Genomic DNA, 24,567 nt, shown 5'->3' on the forward strand with positions numbered 1-24,567 from the left:
GAACCCACAGTTACACCAGCTTGATGAAACAGTAAGTAGCTGATTTTTTTTCCTTATTTTCACATCTAAATGTGTGTCTATTTAAGTGAAATTCACTAAGGAGGGAGTGTATGTGCCTAATGACAGTGGCAGTAGAGCTGACACTGAAGCAGAGATAATATCTTTGGGAACAATTTGGTCTTGTAACTAGCTTACAGCTTCAGATAAGCCTAAATGTGAAAGTAGAGAATTCAATTGGACAATTGATGTAGAATATGATAATCTGTTTTTGTACCAGAAACTTATTGGGTCTTGGTTTTGAAGCAGTTCCAGATTGATAGCTTGAAGTTGCATTCTACTAAGGATAAAATTTGGTCAGACATGAAATCCTTAATGTTTAACCTAAACACTCCATATCTAAGTCACATCTTGCTCTGTCAGATGCAGTTGGCAGGTGTTCTCCATCTCTATCCTATCACATGGTTTCTCTGTATTATTCAAACATTTAATCTGTTAAAATGTTATAAATGTTATTTCATTATCATGTTTCAAGGGGATGTTGGGACTGGGTCCTCTTTTTAATGTGATGTCTCTGAGTCACCACATTAGAAAATCTTTGCTCCATACCTCAGCTACATCTCAATGAGATATCACTTTTACACACAGATTGCAATTTTTGTTAATGAAGTTTTACATGAATAAAAATCATCAGTACTTCACTGGAATTTTTCTACTCACACACAAGAAAAGGTGAGCTCCTCTGCTTGGATAAATGAGATTTGCCACTTGTATGTTAGCAAAAAAGCTACAATAGTCTACAAATTCCTTTTCATTTTTTTTACATTCCTGGGAGAATCGCAGTGTCATTTGCCTGCAACAGCAGACAGCAACAGAAAAGGGGGCTTGAATCTCCCAGGGTAGAGACCCTTGGAGCAATAACAGGACATCATATCATCCTGTGGCATATGGTGGCAACCTCCATTCCAAGCTATTAACTTTCCATTTTGTACTTGACTCATCCTCAGAACGGTTGTGACTACAACTGCTGCTTGAACTACTCTGAATGCAATGTTTTATCAGATACTGAAAAAAAAAACCCAAACCAAATCAAAGCAAAAAACCCTTAACAGATGTACTAGCCCAGAAGTTAACTTACACAAGAGCCCATGTGTACATGTACTCATGATTTGGAGGAAGATACTTAACACATATCTCCAATTTCTCTTTCTCACAATGCTAATTTTCAGTGCTTATGATATTCCTTTACTTTGCTTAGGTAAGGACACATCCTACTTCTTTTGTCTTGAGGCCCATAAACTGACTCTATTTAACTGCAGAAAAGCTCAGAATTTTTGCCAGACTTTCTTTCTGGTTTTGTTGGGGAACGTAAACAATCAGGGCTCACAGAGAATTAAGCCTGCTCTTTTCAGCCCCAAATATATTTTACTTTCAAAGTTTTGCAGAGTTGAAAAAAAAACATAATTTAGGAGGCAAGTAATTCTGAATATTTCTAATGCTCAACTGTTAGAAAAGAGGAAGAGGTTTCCCAGGCAAGGTTTAATTTTGGAAGGGGCTCTTTACCCAGTCAAATCCTAGAAAGAAATCCTGTGGTCACTACCACATGAAAAGTTGTGTTTGAGGGAAACTATTAGTTCAGAGTCTTACACAGAGTATTTAGTTTACACTTCCATCCTTTCCTTCATCTTTCCTGGTAACTCAGGAAAAGTTCTTCCTTTTATGCTTTCTCTCCAATCAAGTGCAGGTGTTTGTGCACAGATTTCTCTGCAGTTTTGCTTCTCCTTGAAAGTCAAAGGCAGAGTTAAAGAGGTAGAGCTGTTAGTGGAAAACACTGGGTACCTCTCTTGCAGAGCCTGCTATCAGAATATGTGGTATTCTTTTTTTTGTTATTTAAGTTTCAGTATTACTCAGTGCTATGTTGCACTTCTTTCTCTTCATAGAGTATCCCAGATGCTGCTGACACATACTTTTATGCTGACTACAAATCATTAAGCAATTTTTTTTCTGTGTGCCAAATACTGGCATTTGTGAAAGAAGGACAGTGAGGGTGGGGGCAGTAGCGCTGTGTTACCCATTCATACATATTAAAAGAAAAATCTTGTCTTAAATTGAAAAAAGGTGAAGGGAACTTTGGGAAGGTCATTCAGTTTTGAGATAAGTAACACCATGCATGCACAGATGCTCTTGTGACTTGTAGTTATTACAAGTTCTGGTTTCTGAGGGGAAATTTTGTCCAAACCCCTCCACAGCAGACTCATTGGGCTGTGACAAATGTCATCCCTAAATAAGTCACTGCAGCAACTCAGGAGCTGCTTTGCTTGAATGACATGACAATATCATGTCTGATAGTCCTACCAGCACCTAGAAATCTTCTAGCTTAAAGTGACACTGTAGATAGCAGCAAATGCTCAAGAGCTAGTGAGGCTTCTCTCAAAGCAGCCAAAATACAGAAATCTGGGAAGGCATGTTTGAGGGCTATACCCTCATTACAAGAATCTCTGATGATACCACAAGCACAGCTTTGTTAAAATTTAGAGAAATGAAATTACATTTATTTGGTTTCACAAAGTTACAAGTATTCAGCAGACCAAATCTTCCCCCATCTAAGACGTAACTCAATGTTCTTTGCAAGAAATTTTTTCCAGGGTCCTGGTATTTGGCCCATTGCTTGGCCAAATCTCTCTGAATCTGGCTTCTTTGGCAACTCAGAACTAACCAGTCCTCCAAGGGGAAACAACAGTAACCTCTTATTGGACTGTTCATGTATTTAGATACTCTTACATTGTTAAACACAGGATAAATTAGTAAGTTCTCCTCTTACATGTCTACCTTAGGCTTGACATGTTGCCTACTTTTGCAAAGATCATTCAGAATTTCTGTTAGAACCCAAAACTACATACAGAAACAGTGGGATTGTGGTTAGCACAGTGGGCACTGTGGTTAGGACAGTGGGCACTGATGGCCATATGCAGTACAGAAAATGAAAATAATTAAGATTTTCTGAATATTCATGTATAATTTTGGACAAAAAAAAGGGAAGAAATATACCAAATAATTAAATACAAGCTCTCAAATCAGAGTTGCTCCAATTATGCTTAAACAGCACAAAAGCAGAGATAAACCTGGAGATCTCTTTGCTGTAACACACTTATTTCTGAAGGTTCACACCTAGATAATTCAAGAGCCAAAACCAGACATCGTGTCCAGGGCTACAACTTCTGGAGAAGATGCTCCTTTCTACACAAAAATGAATATGGGAAATATGGTTAGAGATAAATATAAAAAAGCTAAAATCAAGTGCAACCAGTAAAAATTCCAGTAGAATTTTTTATTCAAGTCAGTTTTCTAGAGTTCCTTGTGATTAACACTGCCTGTGTGCAAAGGAGAAGCATTTTTTTAAAAACCCTCTCAGAAAATATTTTTAATATTTCTTTTGAAAAGGAGGACCATGCCAATACTGTGAGATTTCCCACCAGATCAGAGCCAGTAAACAAAACAACCACAGCACATGTCTTTCTAGCCAGGTCCAGCGTAAATTGTACAGGGCAAGAGCTAAATTGTGGTGGTGAATTGAAGGTGAACTGGGTCTGACTGGGATGGACTGACTTTTCTTCCCAGCAGCCCTTATGGCGATGTCTTTTAGGTTTGTGAGCACAGCTGAGACAGATGGCCCAAACTGATCAAAAGGATATTCTGTGCCATATAACATCACACTCAGGAATAAAACTAGGGGCAGAGGGAAGTTTTTCCAGAGTAGGCATTGCTTGAGGACTGCATCTGTCTGCTTGCTGAACATGGCAAGCATTTGTCCTTGTATTACCTCTTGTGGGTTTTTTGAGTTTCATTCTCTTTTTCAGCTGTCTTTTTCTCAGCCTGCAAGTTTTTCTTTCTTCAGCACTTCTGATTCTCTCCCTGATCCTGCTGTGTGGAAGTGAGTGGGTTGACCAGATGGGGCCTTAGCTACTAGCTGGGGTCAGCCCTTCACAGGACACAAGGCTTGGATGGAAAAGGAGACAAATCTGTAGGGAACCAGTTATCTTAAGTTTTGTTACTCCCACACTTTTCTGCCAGTGTTACAACTCAAAATAAGTTCCATATTTTGAAAAAAAAAAAAGTTATTTTCTTTTTATACAAAGATTCTACAAGGCTAAGTGGACTAAGGCAGGTTTAGATTAAATATTAGGAAATATTTCTTCACTGAAAGGGATATCAGGCCCTGGAACAGGCTGCCTAGGGAAATGTCTGGGTCACCATCCCTGGAGGAATTTAAAAGATGTGTAGGTGTGATGCTTAGGGACATGATTTAGGGACATGATTTAATACTTAACACTATTAAATTAATGGTTGGACTCAATGATCCTGGAGGGCTTTTCTAATCTAAATGATTCTACAATTCTACAGTACTATGATTCTATATCTAAGTGTATGTATATGTATATTTACTTGTGCATATATACACACAAAAAATTGTTTTACTACCATGTAACCCACAAATTTTGTTATATGTATTATACACATATCCATCAAGATAAAAATCCAAATCAAAACTATGTCCTCTGGATCCTGAATGCTCTGTAATTACATATCAGGAAAACAGTCTTCTCTCAAACAGCTGAATAAGCTGACATGAGCTTAAGACCCTTAACAAATTTCATCAGCTACAGCTCAGAATAGCCCAACACGTAATTAAATTTACTATCTACTAAAAAGCAGAGCAGGGCCTGTCTCTCAGTCACTCCAACTATGGGCTGAGTTTCTTCAGTGACATTTAGACTCGTACAGCTCAAGTACAGGCAGAATGAAATAGTGGTGGTTTTGAGACTGTGGTCTCTGCAAAAGATGCCTGCAATCACACAGGGCAGAGCACACCACTGAAAAAAGTGCATTCAGGAAAGGAGAGAGCACTGGTGCACCACATGGGCATTCAAATATCACACAGCAGCCTGGGCCAGATGCACTGCCTGAACTCCTCTGCATCAGGAGAGCTCTGTTGCCTTTGTCTAAGCAGGCATGACATTTCCAGGAACAGCCTTATTTCAAAACTAACCCCATGCCATGGGCAGCCACCTGCCTGCCATGAAGTGTCTGATAAAAGCAGTCATGATGGCACAGGAAGACAGAGCAGCCTTTTAAGCAGACAGCGAGTAGCTCTCCCTGCGTGGCCACCAAAGGCATCGATTGCATTTCTTCCCTAAGCGACCAGGGAGCACTTTTGGTCCCTCTGACACTTCACAAAATCCTCTGCCCAGCTTCTCATGGGACACACAGGAACTCATCTGTGTACTCTGGGGGTTTGTGAGAAGACAGTTGTCCTGAGCTTTTCAGAGATCAGCTTAAACAAATCTAAGCTTCTGCATCTGGCTCACAGTTCTACCAGGCACATGGGAAAAGGGGAGTATTTGGAAGCCAGAGGGGCTGACACCCAGTCCTGTTCTTGCAGGGGAAGTTCAGTCCCTCCAACAGTCCCTAAACCAAAACAGAAGGGACAGAGAGTTTGCACAACCCTTGCACTTCCTCATGGTTGCCTTACTGGAAACACTGACTGGCAAAGGGTGAAGTAGAATATCACATGAAGAACTCTAGTGCACACTCAGCTACAGCCATATCAGTGCCTTTTGCCTTTGTGCTCCCTCCAAGACACTATCAATCTGAACTTTGCAGCTCCTGAATAAAGGCTGTAAACAACTACTGAAACAAGGAATCAAAACTCCTTACATCCCTAAACATAAGTGGAGAGGCCTTTCAGCTAACACGAAGATGCCACAACAGAAACAGGTATTAGAGGCCACTCCAATAGCAACTCTTTTTCATAATTTGCTAAGGTCTTTGTCTGTCTGTTCTCTCTACAGGACCATGCAGCAATTTCATTCCAGAGCAATCTGAAACCAGCACACTTTCAGTGCCTACACCTGCCCTAGACTCTGAAAAGCCCCAGCATTTGGCATTTTAACCCTGACCAACACTGCTGACTTTCCACTCTTCAACACCCACAATAGCACAGGTGGGTATATTTAGTACTGTCCTAATTCCCATAGAAATTAAGCTTCCCAGAATGTCACTTGAAGTAACCTGAAGAAGTGCTTGAAGTCAGCTGTTTTTCACACATTTCACAGTGCCTTTACAGACACCATTTACACCGGACCAGTGCCTGGTCCTCTGTGGGCAAGGGCTACAAGATGGACCAGCACGATGAGCAGGTGGCCCAATCCCAAGGAGAAGCAAGACCATGCTCTGCATGCCAGACACTGTGGTTTCCTGAAGCTGCCTTCCTGGCTTTCTACGCTTCTCTGGAAAGCCACTGATGAGCATAAGAGCCCCAAACTGCCCACAACTCATTAAATTCATCTGTCCTTCCCCCTGGGTTAGGCAACTGACAGGCTCTACTGAGGAGGAAGAATGCACATGGCAATGTACATGTGGGAAATGACACACTTCCAACATGCACCAGTGTGACTCCCCAGATGGACAGATGGGTTTCCTGGTAGCTCTGCAATTTCATTCTCTTTCATACCTTGACATTGCAATGCTTGTGTGCTCATCAGCAAAACTCATTTCAGATGAGGACATCAGCATGTTTCATTCCCTTCACTGAAAATCTTGGAGATTCCTCTAGTTCAATGTTTTTTTATTCCCTTCCAGACCAATACACCATGGGAAATGAAACAACAGACTACACCAACCAACCAGTGACAACAGAATTTGATTATGGCGATTCGACACCATGCATGGGAAGAGAGGAAAAGCACTTTGCAGCAAATTTTTTGCCACCTCTTTATTCTTTAGTGGTGATATTTGGCCTGACAGGCAACATGCTTGTTGTCCTTATCCTGGTAAAATACAAGAGGCTGAAGAGCATGACTGACATCTACCTGCTCAACTTGGCAATTTCTGATCTGCTGTTTGTATTTTCTCTCCCCTTTTGGGCTTATTATGCAGTCCATGACTGGATTTTTGGGGAGGCACTCTGTCGAATTCTGTCAGGTGTCTACTTCCTTGGCTTCTACAGTGGCATCTTTTTCATAATCCTGCTGACCCTGGACAGGTACCTGGCCATAGTGCATGCGGTGTTTGCTTTGAAAGCCAGGACAGTCACCTACGGTGTCCTCACCAGTGTTGTCACTTGGGCTCTTGCTGTTCTCATTTCTGTTCCTGGGGTAGTATTTCACAAAACTCAGAAGGAAAGTTCAGGCTATACTTGCAGTACTCATTATCCAAGTGATTCCACAATAAATTGGAAGTACTCTTTTATTTTAAAGATGAACATTCTGGGACTTATTGTTCCAATGCTCATTATGATTTTCAGTTACTCACAAATTCTAAAAATATTATTGAGATCTAAGAATGAAAAAAAACAGAAGGCAGTCAGACTTATTTTTGTAATCATGATTTTTTACTTCATCTTCTGGACACCATTCCATATTTCTTCTTTTTTGCATACATTTCAAGATTCATTTTTCATCACAGATTGTGAACTTAAAGGTCAACTGGAGAAGGCAATCCAAGTGACAGAAACAATCTCAATGATCCATTGTTGTATCAACCCTGTGATTTATGTATTTGTTGGAGAAAAATTCAAGGCATATCTTCGCAGCTTTTTCCGAAAGCATGTCGCACCTCACCTTTGCAAAAAATGTCCAAGTCTGTATCATGAAAAGTTGGAAAGAGCCAGTTCCACATTCACACAATCCACTGCAGAGCATGATATCTCTACTGGACTGTAAAAATACATCAGAACATTAGTTAGCAAATTTTGCATTGCTTGCTTTGCCTTATGGAGTGCTTGACATTATTTAAGATCCTTATGTCAACCACTACGGAAAACTGTATGACCCCCTATTCTTGTGGTCAACTGCTCCCTGGGATTACAGCATTTTCCATTGCTAAACTAAGAGAATCAATGAGCTCTCCAAGAAACATTAACTGTATATCAGGGTCACATCAAGATTTAAACAGGGTCCAGACAAATATGATTGTGCATTTTTACAAAAATCTGTCCACTGAGATTTACTGAGGGAGGAAAACAATATTGAAAAGTCTAATGCAGTCAATTTTAAATAAAATCCTTTAGCAGCTGTAACTAAGTTATAGCATTTTTATTTCTGCTTTTTAATTTTATGCCTGCCATATCACCATTTAGTTGCTGACTTTTTTCAAAGTGTGGTTTTAATCAGCAACATTGTGATTTTTGTGGTTGTAATTCTTCAAGCAACTGCACACACCAAGTTTACTGACTTCACAACAAGACAAAAACTCCTAAAAAGTGTGAGCTTGTTTCTGACAAGTCACATCCCTCCAAGAAAACAAACAAACAAACAAACAAACAAACAAAAAAACCAAAAAAACAAAAACCAAAAAACCCTTAACCAATAAAGGCCCTTCAGCAAAGATCTGCAAGACCAGAATGAAAATTACCGTGGTATGTGCCATGCAAGTTTCTGTATGAGCAAAATATCAGGACTCTCTGAAGGATGTAAACACAGTACTGAAATCAGGACTCTCCAGTTCTGGACAGGTAAATCATGAGCAGAAGAAGAGTTTACACAGCAACATGTGACACTGGTGTGCCAGGTTAGGCTCCTGCACGGGAAAAAACATGCTCTTCACACACACAGAAAGTCTGACTTTTGGGATACACTTCTTGGAAAACAATGGCCTTGGAACTGCAAAATCAGCCAATTCCAGACAAGGATACCTTCCTGCCTTCCCAAGAGAGGAGTGCCTCTATCCCACTGTTGCCTCAATGAGAACTGCATGCTGATTGAAAACTCGAGACCATTGGACTACTGGTGTATGATGGCCATATAGTTATTCCACTATTGAGAGTTTCCCTGTAAAAGAAAGGAATTTCAGGGACATGGGGTTAGCAAAGGAGAGGAAGAAGGAGCATAGCAGACAATTTCCTACTACAGACTGTAAAGAAGTGCGGGTGAGCTCTCCTTATGCAAGCAAGCTGCCTTTCCGCATTTTCCCCATTTCCTGGGGCCCTGGAGTGAAAGGGCACTGCTCATGCATGCAAGGACTTGCTCACAGAAATCTGGAGGGGCAGGTTCAACTAACCTCCAGCAAGGACACCAGAGGGAATTCCACGGTACTTAAGGTCAGGCATGTGATACAGATGCCTGAATTAACAGCAAATCTCTTCAAGGTCCCTCAGTGGTCACTAGAATAAGTGCCTGAGCCAGAAGCAGTCATGGGATTTAGTCTCAGAGCAAGATTAACTGGCTAGCTGTGGAGGGAAACCCAAAAATGTCAGCCTCTTAATTTATGTATCAGATGCCTTAATCTAGATGGCATATTATAAAATATTCTTCTTCCTCTTGCCTTAAAATGCCTGGGCACTACTTCTGTTTGTTATCTCTTACCCCATCAGCTATTGTAACATTGTGAGGTTAATAGCCACAGATAGACTACACAAAAGACCAAAAACTATCCTCACAGTAAACTTTCTGGCTTAAAAAGAATAGTTTTCCTTTCTTTTCTACTTTCTTTACTGAAATAATGTGAAAGCATCTTTATGATTTTCAAGCAAAAATTAGTTCAGTGCAATACAAATCCTGCTGTAATGGTAATATTTCTATTGCCGTGTTTAACTGTAAATCTTTATTTTGTTGTAATTAAATTTCTTCCTTTTTTCATGTTAATATAGTGAAATTAATAAAATCAGCATCTGGAAATCTGTGTATACCCTGTAGCCCATGTTCTTTTCTGAAAGCAAAAAGGCATTGGCTCTGTTCTCAGAGTGGAGATGGGAAAAATACAAATGGGCACTTGCAATACAACACTTCAAACTAAGGGAACACAGAATTTTTGGCCCAGTCTGGAAGCTTCTGCAGCTGGCACAGCTTTTATCCATCAGCAAACTTGAGAAGAGTGACCTACAATAGCTTTGGAAAAAGTCTGGGGCCACAGATTTTAAATGAGTGAGATTTGGAGAAATATGGTTGCGTATATTATAAATAGGGAAAGAGTGGGAATAAAAAAGGGCAATAAAAGATGTCACTATATTAATATTGGGATAAACCCAGGATTCTCTGTAGACTCTCTGCAGCAAATTTTAGATCTCTTTGCACCATATAAAGTCCTCTCAGACAAGCAGTGTGCCCATTTTCCCAAGTTTTATGTGTAAGGAACTTAAGCCCTCAAATTCAATATGGAAATATGCTTCTGCTTCACCCTGCCATTCTCCCTGCTTCATTGTGCTGTTCCTTTTTTTCAGCCTATGATCCACACCTCCTTCTCTTCCTCTACTTATCTATCCACCATGGGCTAAGGTAAATTCTATAACCACATCTGATTTTTTTTCTTTTTTTGGTCTGATTTCAATCTTCTATTTTCTGCTGCAGGAACACAAATAAACTAAACTCAAACATTAAGCTATTGTTATGTGCCCATGCAAGATAATTCTTGATTCTGCATTGCAGCTTTGCACTGCGACATATACCTGCATCATAAGAAAGACTTACAGTTATGAAGCTCCAAAATAAACATCTCTCCTTCCAGTGAAAATTACAGCAAGGATAAATACAAAGAATATAAGGACAAAATTTACATGGCATCTTGCTGCAGTTAATTAGAAACAAAGAAAGTGCCAGCCAGGAGAATAACTTGACACTGACCAGGTTAAACAGCAAAACAGGCATATACCGCTCATTTTGAAATTTAATTTTGCTGCTGTTTTCAACTGCGGATGCCTACTGACTAGGAAGTATTTAGTGTGATCACTGGGGCCTCAGAACCATTACTCCATAATAAAGTAATAAAAAATTTTAAGATAACAGAGGAAAAAGACCAAACTGGAAAATTCTGGTACATTTAACATATCTAGGGCAACCAGGCCAGAACAAAGGGGTACAGGCATTGTTTTGTGCTCATACTCTGGTGACACTTGCCTACTAGGAGCTGTACTTTATTCAAAAAATTGAACAGAAGGACTTTTAAGAAAAGGTTGTCAAAGTTTGTGTCACTGCCAAGATCTTTTGTACATCTGATGACAACGAGAGCAATTTTGGTTTGAATGTTTGAAGTCTGGAATGACTGATGCTGGGAAGGTGGGACTCCAACACTGAAACAGAGGAGGGCAGCATTTTTAGAAACACAGGCCAATATGCAAAACTGCACAAACCTCCTAGTGACACTCAGCTCTCCAGAACTATCTACAGGGTTGTGCCAGTAGGATGCTACCCATACAACTTGGCCTATCCTGATACAAAACTTTTTGAATGGAATGCAAACCAAATTGATGGAAGTAAAAGAGCCATCTGGACATACCTTGCAGGAACACTAATATAAGGTATGGACAATTACAGACTATATCTAACCTTTGACTCTCAAAAGGACTTACTGGTTTCTAGGGGCTGGTGTCCTCAGTATGGATTCTTTCACCTGATGTGCAAGAAGCTGATTCACACATGCAGTTGAGCTATTTTTTCTTTCTTTTACATCTGGGCAGAGATGGGTGCTAGGTCATAAATCTGCAAAGCTAGCACACCTCCAAAATGCCAGATGCCCATTCTTACATGCTTTGAACAATAAAAGATTGGCATTTCCCACATATGTACCAACCTAAAGCTGAAGTCCTTGGCTTTGCATTTTATGATCTCCATTTAAGGGAGTGCACACTTCCTTTACCCTGCATGCTCTTTGAAGAAGGTGGTTTTGTGAGTAAAAGCCTATAGGCAAGTATTTAACTCTGTTAATGACTAAACAAACTTCTTTGGCTTTATCAATAGTTTCATTTTCTTTGTAGCTTAAATTATAGTGTCCTTCTGTTCTTACTTCTCGGGTTATAGATTTTGGTTCTTGCATGTTTGGTTTTTCCTTCATTTTTCCTAAGTTCTTTTATTTATCCTGTACTATACTTCAGTGAATTTTAACTCTTTCAAGCTACTTTATTGCCTTACTGGCATACACTTTGTCATCAAACAGACTCTGTTCACCCTTTGTGTAACCTAGTTTTCACTGGGAAGAAATTTGGTTTGTGATTTCCCCAGCCTACTTTATAAAAGGTCCAGTAGTTACAGGTACACAGGAGGAGCATATCCAATGCACAGGCAAGATAGCCTTAAAACATCAAACTCTAGACTTAGAATTTACATACTATAAATGTACCCCAAAAAACCCAAAGTGTGTGAATTAAAGGTGTATGTAAAAATGAGATTTTGAGAGAACAAATTTTGTGAAATGCATAACTGTGGCCCAACAGTAAAAGCTATTGAATAATGACAACCCTTTATCTACAAATTGGGAGAGCATACACCAGAAACCTGGATAAAAATGAAAAAGGAAGCAATGTTCTCTTCCTTGCTACATAAGGAAACATAGTTCAGTAAGAGAAGCTTGGAGAAAGCCAAAACAAAAAATCATACTATGACAAAGAGATAGGATGTGCTGCAATGTATAATGACATGTGGCATTTACACGGAAGAAACAAACAGCCTAAGAATAATAGGTGAGAAAGCCCCCAACCTTTGATGCTATTGACAATAAAAAACAATGTGAAGGAATGTTCATTGGCTTTAGAAATGCTTGTGTCTTCCAGAATTTGGTTTTGTAACCCATCTTCTTTTACACCTATGTGTGAAAATTTTGTTTTTTTCACTAGTCTCTACGATAGAAATCTGAGGGTGTGGTACATTGTGCCTGCTCTCCCAAAAAGAATACACCTCACAGATGTTAAGATTGGGTGTGATTGCGATGGTGGCTCAAATTATGAGTCACCAGAACCTGAGAGCCTGAAAGAAGGCTGATAAGAAAAAATAGCCTAAGCAATAAAGTAGTTTGAGCTGGATGTCTTTATTCAGCCTCTTCAAGACAAAGACACTTGTTACTGATGAAATAAAATACATGCTAATACTAACTTAATTTGGACGCAGATGTTGTGAATAGAGCAAGTAACAAGATTAATCTAGTTCATGTTCACTTGTCTTCATTTGACTTCTTCTCCAGATGAAAAGGATTAATCATTGCTGTAGTGATAGAATTTTAATTAGACTATTCGCTCTATCACACTATGGATACCTAAGAAAGGTGTTTGTCATTCTGTCCCAGGATTCCATCTTCCCCCCAGTCTTTCTTCTCCAGGTGGTGCAAATTTGCAATAACTTGAATGGAAACCATAAGTTGAATTTTCAAGTCTCTGTACTCATAATTAGATTTGATGACACTTGTGTATCACAGTGGTACGTGAATTTTTTGGTATGTGTCCTAGCAACCAGTTTGGTACCGGTGTAAAACTCACATAAATGACAGCCTCTCCTCTGGGAGTGCCATACCACTCAGACACCAGACACTTCAGTGTGATGGGCTGATTGCTGTAAAGATTAATCATCTAATCAAACTTTGGATAGGAGAGATTGACAAATGCAGCTTGGCTTGACAGTGTACATGGCTGCAGACTTGCCGAGTACATCAACTTGAGCACCAGAGATGGGGAATGTAGCTCAATTCCATTCCAGGAATATCTTTATGGAGGGAAGGAGCATCACACCACTAAACATAGGACTCAGTAATGAATGAAAACCACGACAGGTAAAATTCAAAGCCATATCAACCCACTGAATCATTACTTTTGTTATTGAACAATAGCTTCATTTTCTTGGTAAAATGATAAGGTTCATCTTAGGTAAAGAGTCTTAAAATCCACTGGCATTCATGACAAGCAGCAATGCACTTATTCAAAGAAATGCTTGGCAAGGGATTGAGAAAAGCTGAGAAAAATCTGACTTGCAATGATGGATGTGTTGCTTGCATCTGTGTTCACAAGCACAAGACGGAGGCAGCAAGGAAGAGGAGGTGAGACAGCATTAAGATGGTCAGTCCCAGATTAGTGTGTTGAAATTTCAGACTGGATGTGAGACCAATTTCTGCAGGAAAGTTCTTGTCCTAACAGCATTGATGAACAGCACCCAATGCCCCACAAACAGCACAAGGGGATTGGGCTTTTCTAGTGTCATGCGAGACCTGACCAAATCTGGCCTCCAAAGCAGCTCTGCTCATCTGCAGCTGGGGTAGAGCTAATTGTAGATATCCTGCAGGTGCTGACAATAAAGTCACACAACCCAGTACTTGGGCTGCCAAGTTCCACAGCTATTCATGCTCTCTCTGGGGAGTCTCTCATCCAGCTGTAAGATGCAGCTGGTGAGTAGACCAAGTGCATTCCCCTTATTCAGTTGTTAAAACCGTGAGTGGCAGAGGCCCTCTGTTGGTGTGCAATACTCTTCATCAGTAAATAACTTGCCACACTGTGCTTGCTGACCAGACTGAGCTATGGGAACTAAAAGCTATAATGAACAAAATCAAACACATTAATAAAGCCAATGAATATGTGGGAACAAGGGACTGTTTTTGAAGACCAGCCTACCACAGGTCTTAGTTTTAAGTAGTAGTGGTAGTTATTGTTATTGTTAGTCAAAATGTTGTGGGCAAGTTTTGCAGGAGCATATTTCAGAATTAAAAAGCTTGATGAAAAAGAGGCAAGTCCAGCAACATGTTTGAGACTGTTTACCCTGTTCCTGTAGTGTGAAATTATGAAAAGGTTTAGAGTCTCCAGGGGGACAGGTAACATGTAACATACAGCAATCAATGCAGTCTCCATGAAGAGATACTTAAAATATCTATTAATTTTAGTATGGATTATTTAGAAATTACATATTGAAAAAGTAATTTGACAGGATACCTTGTTTCAGAATGATAAAAATTCAGTATGAAAGCAGAATTCATTATCCAGGAAAATTAGGCAGTAATTAGGGACTTGTTTTAAGTGTAGTGAAAATAGAATTAGAAGCAGCTATTTCCACTGACTGTGTAGGGGGTCTAATATAATCAGTCCACCAAGCATCGTGGGATGAACATGACCTTAAGAATACCCTTCGGGGGCCATTAATTTTGATCCTGAGCCTCCCATCTTTAAAGAGCTCATTGAAACAGCTGATTAGGAAAGGAAGAGAAAAAACCATTTGTACTATGGAATAAAAATTAGTCCCTCATGCAAAGAACATTGACAAGGAAAAGAGAGTGAGCTTTTCACTCTTTACTGTCTCCCCACAGATCTGAGGGATAACTCAGCGGTTGTGATTCCCTTGACTTCCGTTTAGGAATGGCAGCATCCAAAGAAAGACATCATTGTGCTTTTGTTTTAAAATCTTTCAAGGATACCAAGGAGTGAATGCAGAAAAGGCATCCCTTCGGTGCCTTCACTGATGGGATGAGATCCTTCAGAACCCTGCCAAGAGATGTCAAGTTGAGGCAGGGAGTGGTAGTTCACCAGGTATCTTCTCAGGGGTTCTCTCTAAGGGGTTCTCTGTCATTTGTTAAGGCACCATTCCCTATCTTACTTTCTGTATTTTTCCTAACTCCTTTGTAATTTCTTTGATGTCTAGGAAGGATCTAGAAATCTGCTCACAGTGCAGCTTCAGTTTAAAACTAAGAAGAATCAGCTATGAGAAAGGAAATTGATAAGAGATCAGATTTTATCAGGGTTTTCTAAAGCTTAATTCCAAAACATAAGTAACAGTGCTCTTTTAAAAGATCAGACTCACTACACAGTCTTATAACAGGGATTAAAATAAAAAACACAGTCCAGAAGACAAGGTGAAAGAAAAATAGGATTGATCAACTATCCTGAAATATAAGGACTGCAACTCAGAGCAAGACAACAGAAAGTGCAGGTAATTCTGAACAGAAGCATAAACTTTATTCAAAGGCTCTGCATGTTTTTAAAGGACAGAAAAACATAAAAGAAATTTAATGACTTAAAAATGTAAAGGGATGAACCACATGTAAATTGTTCTTTATTCAAATGGGTTAGCTAAAAGAAAGAGATAAAATAATTATATGAACCTTTTTTCTAAAACTATAGTGGTGGGTTGTGAAACTTCAACTCCTAGGAGGATCCTCTAGAATTTCAACATATCTGCACGTCTCAAGAGTTAGAGAAATAACATCTGATGACCCATTTTTGGAAAAAAGAGAACCAGAGAACTGCTCCTTCATTTTTTTTTAATGAAAATAGTTTTTTTTTGCTTGAAGTTTTCAAACTAATACATCCTTCTTCACACAGGAAGACGTGTTTTTGACCTTCTTTTTGTGACAGACAAGTCATTTTAGCATTACTCATGTTGTAATAATATAAGGCATCACCTCCATCATAAGATACATGGTAAGTCATCTTTCCACTTTTATTTTCTTTTACATTTAGTAGTTACATAGGTAGTATGATGTCTGAATTGAAACATACTAATGTAATCCTGACAGTGTACTCATCTTTAAAAATTATGCTGGCAAAATGCATAATATATGTTAAATGGAATACAGTAGTTTTAAAGGACAAAATCACTAGAAGACTTGAGCAGAGCATCCAGGCAGAGAAAGAAACAAATCTCTAGTGATTGATCTGAGTAAGAAACATAATGGAGTATGCTTCCCTGATTTTGTCTCTGAAAATGATGTGCAATGATGGAAATGTGGATTTTAAAACTCTTCCTTCAAAACAGTTGCTTGAATGTTCAGTTATTTAAGAGTACTTATGCTTTTCATAGGATGACTACAGAAAAACTAGCACTGTATTTTAGACACTGCCTGATTGGATCCTGTTTACGCGTAGCATAACTTAGCACTTTACCTCCATGTGCCACAACTTTATAATTATTACTATTTTATGGGACTATGCAAATGAACTGAAACTCACTTTAATGAAATCTTTGTCTCTTAAAACACCAAAAGGTGTGACCTGAAACTCAGCATGAAACAGGGACACAGGTTTACTCATCTTTTCTATGATGAGCCTTTCTTTTAAAAAATGCATGACTGCTAGTTTCAAGGAGATCAACAGAATTTGTATAACAGATTGCAGGTTTCTGGAAATATGAACTGTACTCAAAATTATATAGAACTTTTTTTAAAAATGTAGTTTCTTCAGAGATCTTTGTTTACTGCTTTTCAGGTTTTCTTAAATTATCAGAAAACATAAGCCCAGTCAGTCCTTCTAGTTAGGTGAACAACCTACTCTAGTTAGGTAAACAACCTACTCTAGTTAGGTGAACTGATTAACCCAGTGAAATATTCCAGCCAGTCTCCAACTGTGTCTCCTAAAACATCAAGATTATAGGATAAAGCACAAATGTACTTATAGTTATTTTTTCTGGTTTCCAAACTATTAGCAAAGGCTGGGCTAGAGGAATGGGGCTTGGTTAGCAGAAGCGACTGCTCAAAGGGGGAGCCGTAACTTAAGCATGCAAAAAGGGTTGTAAGGAAGAAGATAATGCAGGGAAGGTGTGGTAGTCATTCCAGGAAGGTAGAGGAAAAAGAGAGAAAGCATTGAGATAGCAGTTAATGGCAAGAAAGGTCTGCCACAAAAAGAATTATCACAGTAATATCAAGGCAGCATTTTGCTATGAATCCTATCAATTACCTACTCATAAAATCCCACTCTGAGTTTATTACTTAGTTGTTTTTCATACCCATATTTTTGCATGACTATCCCACAGGTGCCAAATAAGCAAAACTGGGAGTGCGGGGTCTGGCACTCATCCCATAGTCCCAGCATATAGCCTGGCTGACTGACATGTTGTAAATAAGGATACTCAGCTATGTGCAGGGATGTACTGTCAGGGCATGCAACATGGATCTAGCAAGTCTAGCTGAAGGAAATCTTAAATATTTACTTGGGTAATGCTCAAGTCTCATCATCTTTTGACATAAAGAATTTAATATTTTAGGCCAAACTCACTTTTTAAAAAAGTCTTGCTGAAAGAACTTTAGAAATCTAAACCCTTAGCTACTTTAAAATCAAGTTTATTTACTGAAAACAGAGAGAGCTACAGACACTTCCTTTACCAACAAAACCACAACTGCTGCATTTTAATAACTACATAGTTAGTATGACTATGGAAAAAAACCTGTTTCACAGAGATTGCCAGAGTTTCCTAAAAGACAGCCTATGAAGAGGTTGACAGCACTTATTTGTCATCAAGAAATTGTATCTGTGCAAAGCTGAGACCCAAACAACTACAATTTGTTAATGTTCTCTTACTCCTCATTCTCCAAAAAGAAAACTTTACACTGTATGCAACATACCAAAGTAACGTCTGAACAGAGATGTTATTCTTAGGAGCAGAGCTGGTAGTCAGACTCAAAATCTAGAGGAAAGAGCAAAAGCAGCAAAAGAAGCATTTATTTTTGTACAAGGTGCAGATTGTGCTCCAACAAAACTTCCTCTTTTGGAGCAGATGCATATCTGCACTGTGCAGCATAAGAATCTCCATCCGGAGCTGGCAGCAGAACCTAATTTTTAAGGTCACAGAACTAGCAAATAGCCCCTTCCCTACGACTTCAGCTTAGGTTTAGCTAAGTCAATGACTTTGACACAGATTAAGGACACTGACATTTTGAGCAATCTGTCTTTACAGCAGAAAAGAGTCCTTTCTCCTGAGAGGTTTTATTTGCAGGCACAAAGAGATGCTTTGGGGATTTCACAAACTCTAAGTCAGAGTGGGTCACTATGAGCTTGAACCAAAAAGCAGAGCAGGGGCCTGTCTCTCAGTCACTCCAACTATGGACTGAGTTTCTTCAGTGACATTTAGACTCGTACAGCTCAAGTACAGGCAGAATGAAATAGTGGTGGTTTTGAGACTGCGGTCTCTGCAAAAGATGCCTGCAATCACACAGGGCAGAGCACACCACTGAAAAAAGTGCATTCAGGAAAGGAGAGAGCACTGGGGCACCACATGAGCATTCAGATATCACACAGCAGCCTGGGCCAGATGCACTGCCTGAACTCCTCTGCATCAAGAGAGCTCTGTTGCCTTTGTCTAAGCAGGCACGGCCTTTCCAGGAACAGCCTTATTTCAAAACTAACCCCATGCCATGGGCAGCCACCTGCCTGCCATGAAGTGTCTGATAAAAGCAGTCATGATGGCACAGGAGGACAGAGCAGCCTTTTAAGCAGACAGCGAGTAGCTCTCCCTGCGTGGCCACCAAAGGCATCGATTGCATTTCTTCCCTAAGCAACCAGGGAGCACTTTTGGTCCCTCTGACACTTCACAAAATCCTCTGCCCAGCTTCTCATGGGACACACAGGAACTCGTCTGTGTACTCTGGGGGTCTGTGAGAAGACAGTTGTCCTGAGCTTTTCAGAGATCAATTTAAACAAATCTAAGCTTCTGCATCTGGCTCACAGTCCTATCAGGGACTTGGGAAAAGGGGAGCATTTGGAGACTGTAGGGATTGACATCACAGTCACAGCCTTTCTCTGCTCTCAGTGTGTAGCAGAACTTGCCTGATGGCTTCCACAGCTCTGCTGCACAATCACCTCCCAGGTCCTGTCTTTTAGCAAGGGAAGGCCAGTCCCTCACAGACTGCCTAAATCAAAAATAGCCATGGCTCAGATTCAATCCACCATTCCTCTGTTTCTGGTTTAGGCAGGCAGCTGACGTTTGTTACTGAGGAGGAAAAATGCACATGACAATGTACATGTGGGAAATGACACACGGCACACTTCCAACATGAAGCAGTGTCACTGCACAACTGTATGGATGAGTTTTTCCTGGGAGCTCTGCAATTTCATTCTCTTGACATTGTAATGCTTGTGTGCTCATCAGCAAAACTCATTTCAGATGAGGACATCAGCATGTTTCATTCCCTTCACTGAAAATCTTGGAGATTCCTCTAGTTTAATGGCTTTTTTTTCTCCTTTCCAGACCAATACACCATGGGAAATGAAACAACAGACTACACCGACTGGCCACTGACAACAGAATTTGACTACAGTGATTCGACGCCTTGCCCTGCAACTGAGGAAAAGCACTTTGCAGCAAATTTTTTGCCACCTCTTTATTCTTTAGTGGTGATATTTGGCCTGACAGGCAACATGCTTGTTGTCCTTATCCTGGTAAAATACAAGAGGCTGAAGAGCATGACTGACATCTACCTGCTCAACTTGGCAATTTCTGATCTGCTGTTTGTATTTTCTCTCCCCTTTTGGGCTTATTATGCAGTTCATGACTGGATTTTTGGGGAGGCACTCTGTCGAATTCTGTCAGGTGTCTATCTCCTTGGCTTCTACAGTGGCATCTTTTTCATAATCCTGCTGACCCTGGACAGGTACCTGGCCATAGTGCATGCGGTGTTTGCTTTGAAAGCCAGGACAGTCACCTATGGTGTCCTCACCAGTGTTGTCACTTGGGCTCTTGCTGTTCTTATTTCTGTTCCTGGGGTAGTATTTCACAAAACTCAGAAGGAAAGTTCAGGCTATTCTTGCAGTGCTCATTATCCATCAGAGCAGAGAAATACATGGAAGCAATTCCTCACCTTAAATATGAACATCCTGGGACTACTTATTCCAATGTTAATCATGATCTGCAGCTACACACAAATTATAAAGACGTTGCTGCAATGTAGGAATGAGAAGAAACATAAAGCAGTCAGGCTTATTTTCATCATCATGATTATCTACTTTTTTTTCTGGGCACCATACAACATTTGCATTCTCTTGCGTGATTTTCAAGGTGCATTTTCCATCTCTACTTGTGAAGGAAATGGTCAACTGCATAAAGCGATACAAGTGACAGAAACAATCTCAATGATCCATTGTTGTATCAACCCTGTAATTTATGCCTTCGCTGGAGAAAAATTTAGGAAATATCTTCGCAGCTTTTTCCGAAAGCAGATTGCAGCCCACTTGTCTAAATGCTGTCCTGTTCTCTATGCTGACACAGCTGAACGAGCAAGTTCCACCTACACCCAATCTACTGGAGAACAAGAAGTTTCTGCTGCATTATAAGTTGTGTAAAGTAAAAAAATTGGATTGACTCTTGTGAGATCAACTCTTTGATGAAAGCCTGCTGAATCTCTTTTGGATATTGTCTCTAAGGCAGCTGAAAAAAAAAATCACAGAACACATACTTACCAAAATTTGCATTTACTCACAGACTTGGGTATTTTAAAATACATGAAAAGAAGGTAGAAAATTACCTGACTGGGGTCCTGAGCTAGCAGGCTAACAGATTTTTTGAAGTGAACTAGAGGTTTTAAAGTTACACTGGTTACTTAGAAACATCTCTTGACTTTGTACATTACACAAGATACCTCACTCATTTAAACTTAGTCTCAGACATATTTTTTACTGGTCTGGTTGTGTATCTCTATAAATAATGCTAAGTTACTAAGGTCCATCATACAGCATGAAATGGAAAATTTTATATACTTAGAATGGACTCTGATATTTTATGGTATATTTTCTTTTGTGTATGGTTGAGTCCTAACCACTTAGATCTTTCTCACAATAGTTCTAAATGCTAGGGGCTAATACCTAGTGATTTTTGAGTTTGATACATCTGAAGAGTCTCTTTTACTCATCTGCTTTTTTATATGCTTCTCATGCTAAAAATATAATATTACTGAGCTATCATTTAAAAACTAATGTCCTATAGCTGATCAGAAAATAAGTGTGGTAACAGTATTTTAAAAATAAAGTATTTCACATGGAGCTTTAACCAGGTTGGATCAAATGTGAAGAATGACTCAAGACTGTTTTAGTTCTTTAGTGCAGTGATTTTGCTTGCCTTTTTTGTAATCTGCACAAGAGAAAGACTTTAAAAAAAAAAATGAATGCAGGCATAATGGCTATCAAACCACAGCAGTGGTGAAACAGATGTGAAAATTATTTCTGAACTGGATTGACACAGATATTTTTAGAGACAAGTGTATGTTATAAACATTTAAGTTAACAAAACATCTGAATAAGTAAAAATACTCCCTGTTCTACAGAGTCAAGGGCACAGACCATTTATCTTTTGTTTTAGAAACTGGTATCATTTGGGGGGCTATGACAATGGGGGGTTTTTTTGCCATTTAGGAGTCTTACAGAGAGCAAAATTCCATAATTAGTAAGACTGGTGGTTAAATACGACTGATTCTCCATAAAGCTCAGAACCTGTAAAACATCAGAACACATAGAAAACACGAAATAAATACTGGGCTACTCAGGTGCTTAAGAATGTACCACAAGCAGAGTATTAATTAATTTGGACCAATTTTTACTTCTAACAGTTATTATACTTCCCCTAAGACATATGGTATTGGACAGCTTTGGAGACAGCAAATTAAAAGTGACTATTTTGTTTGCTGTTACTATCCAAAAGGGGAATTTCTGTTTCCCAGCTTCTCTAGACAGCCTTTTAAATAATATTTTCAAAGAAGCAAATGTTTCAAGAAGTCTCAAAGAAATTTTACAGTGGAAAGTGCTTGTGAAAGCAGGAAGTACAATAGGGAAATCTTTACTTATCAAACCACTTGTTCTGTGTTATTTATTTTGTCATATTAAGCACCTCTTTGGAACTACATCCACATGGAAAGTGTAACAGAAGAATACCACTCCTCATTTTCAGCTGCATACTCTTCTTTAAGGCTCTGTGCATCAATTACTTTCTGGACGTTGTACATGCTTTTAAAATGTGTAAATATATCAGTGTAATGACAAATACACACCTTCTAGTCAGGCTTTTTTGTTTTTTTTTTTACTTACAGAATACATTTATAGAAAAATTTTATATTTTATTCTGCTCTTGATAAGAACTTTCGCTTGGTCTTGAAAACACTTTGCAGTTAGGAAACTACTTTCTCTGGAGGGCTTTGATGCCAGACACAGTAATGCCTCTTTGTCAACCTTTCAGGAGCAAAGCACAACAACCAAACGTGCATGGGCACACTGATAAGCTTTCTGAGAGGCATGTAAAAACTGCCCTGATTCTCCTACAACATGGACTTCTAATAATGGATTTTTCTAAGCAACAAGCAGCTTCTGGAGGAAAGAGGTGGAACTGAGGTTGATGGCCCAGTGGTTTGGCAGCTTATCAAGAGTTTCCACCACTTCACTGGAAAGGGATCACACTTCAGCACATGAAAACAAGTCATATTTCAGTGACAGCAATGAACCGTGATCCACATTCAAGCAGAAAATTGAAAACTCAGTATTTGGTTGCACTGCTGATACATTCAGTTAAGGACTCTGCCAATAACTGTAACAATAGTTTGTATTATACGATCCATTAAAGTTGGTTAACATTTTGTTAGACTTCTTGATCTTTTCCCACCTCCATCCCCTTATTTTTTACAACAGCCCAGAAGAATGAAAAAGGAAAATAAATTCCTCTTCGTAACACTGAAAGAACAGGCAGGACAAAATTGGGGTTTTACAAGTGGACCAAGAACCAGCATAATCAAATAACACAGCATCATCAAGATAAATCCACTTATAATTTAATAATAAATACGCTATTTTGGTTGTCATGACATTTGATTTTGTTTACATTTACCAATGGGAAAAGCAGTATCTCAGGCCATTCATACTGATCCTAGATGATTTATATTAGTGGTTTTAAAAATAAATAAGCGTATAAAGGAATTCCAGTGTATTTAGTGACCTAAGTATTAGGTCATCTAGATAAAATCTAACAATTGCAGCGGACTTGTGCACAGTTCTTCAGTTCTTAAGATCACAGTGCCACCCTGTGGTCTCACTGTAGAGTTTGATGCCAGCAAACATGCACTACTCCAGGCAGGCTTTTGGTGCTTTTCTCGTTCAAAACATATTCTAGGATGAATTTCTTCACACAAAGGGTGATTAGGCATTGGAATGGGCTTTCCAATGGGTGGTGTCACTGTCTTTGGAGGTGTTTAAGGAGAGACTGTATGTAGCTCTTGGTGTGGTACCACATCTGCCATCTGGTTGACAGGATGGTGTTGGGTCATGGAATGGACGCGATGATCTCAGAGGTCTTTTCTAACCTAATTAATAGTGTGATCTCTTTCCCTAAGAAAATCTCCTAATGGAATGACTCCCCCACTAGAGGCATTATCAGTATTACGCAAACAGCAGCAAGGCACTGTGGTCACTAAGAGTGGAATGAAGATCCATCGGATGTGTAGGCAGGGTCCCCCTGTCATCATGTAGGCAGATGCCAAGAATGTGGTTCCGGATTCCAGACCTTGCTCTGGAAGGAGAGCATTTGATGTTCTTGCCCACAGCTTGGACGCTACAACCTACAAGAATGAAAGTGAAGTGCAAGGTCCTACACCTGGGTCAGGGCAATGCCAGACACAGCTCCAGGTTGTGTGTAGAAGCGATGGAATGCAGCCCTGTGGAGAACAACCTGGGGGTGATGGTTGATGAAAAATGCAACTCACGCCACTCTTCTCCGGCCACAATTACCATTTCCCAACTATTTTTTGGTTTTCTCTCTTCTTAAATATATTACTATAGATACGTTATCGCCATTTCTAATTGGCCCAATCCACCTTTGGATCGTCCAGGGCTTGGCTCTGCTGGACATGGAGGAAGCTTCCAGAGGCTGCTCAAAGCAGCCACCCCGGCTACCCTGGTTTTTAACCAGGCTGTGCAAACCCAATGCAGAGCATCTGAAGGGGGCCTGCAGGGAAGCCAGAGGGGGACTCACAGTCAGGAACTGCCCTGATAGGAATAAGGAGTAATGTATATATAGGGCAAAAATTGAATAATATGGGGCACAAATTGAAAGAAGGGACAGACATTTAGGTCAGATATCAGGAAGAATTTTT

General features: G+C 39.6%; 2 protein-coding genes across 2 annotated transcripts; both read left to right on the forward strand.

Moving 5' to 3' along the window:
• Positions 1-9,150, forward strand: LOC110471058 (C-C chemokine receptor type 1-like). Its single transcript, XM_021531288.3, has 3 exons — positions 1-31; positions 5,847-5,998; positions 6,637-9,150. Exon 3 carries the CDS (start codon positions 6,648-6,650, stop codon positions 7,716-7,718), a length of 1,071 nt encoding a protein of 356 aa, XP_021386963.2. The 5' UTR covers positions 1-31; positions 5,847-5,998; positions 6,637-6,647; the 3' UTR covers positions 7,719-9,150.
• Positions 9,151-15,528: 6,378 nt separating this feature from the next.
• LOC110471057 (C-C chemokine receptor type 5-like) lies at positions 15,529-21,718 on the forward strand. The gene is made up of 3 exons (XM_021531286.2): positions 15,529-15,662; positions 16,055-16,153; positions 19,692-21,718. The coding sequence occupies exon 3, from the start codon at positions 19,703-19,705 to the stop codon at positions 20,771-20,773; it is 1,071 nt and encodes a 356-aa protein (XP_021386961.2). The 5' UTR covers positions 15,529-15,662; positions 16,055-16,153; positions 19,692-19,702; the 3' UTR covers positions 20,774-21,718.
• Positions 21,719-24,567: the final 2,849 nt, after the last annotated feature.

This window comes from Lonchura striata, chromosome 1 (assembly GCF_046129695.1).
Source record: "Lonchura striata isolate bLonStr1 chromosome 1, bLonStr1.mat, whole genome shotgun sequence".
Taxonomy (NCBI): Eukaryota; Metazoa; Chordata; class Aves; order Passeriformes; family Estrildidae; genus Lonchura; species Lonchura striata.

Coding starts and splice junctions, on each gene's coding strand:
- LOC110471057 (XM_021531286.2), top strand. CDS start 19,703: ATGGGAAATGAAACAACAGACTACACCGACTGGCCACTGACAACAGAA.
- LOC110471058 (XM_021531288.3), top strand. CDS start 6,648: ATGGGAAATGAAACAACAGACTACACCAACCAACCAGTGACAACAGAA.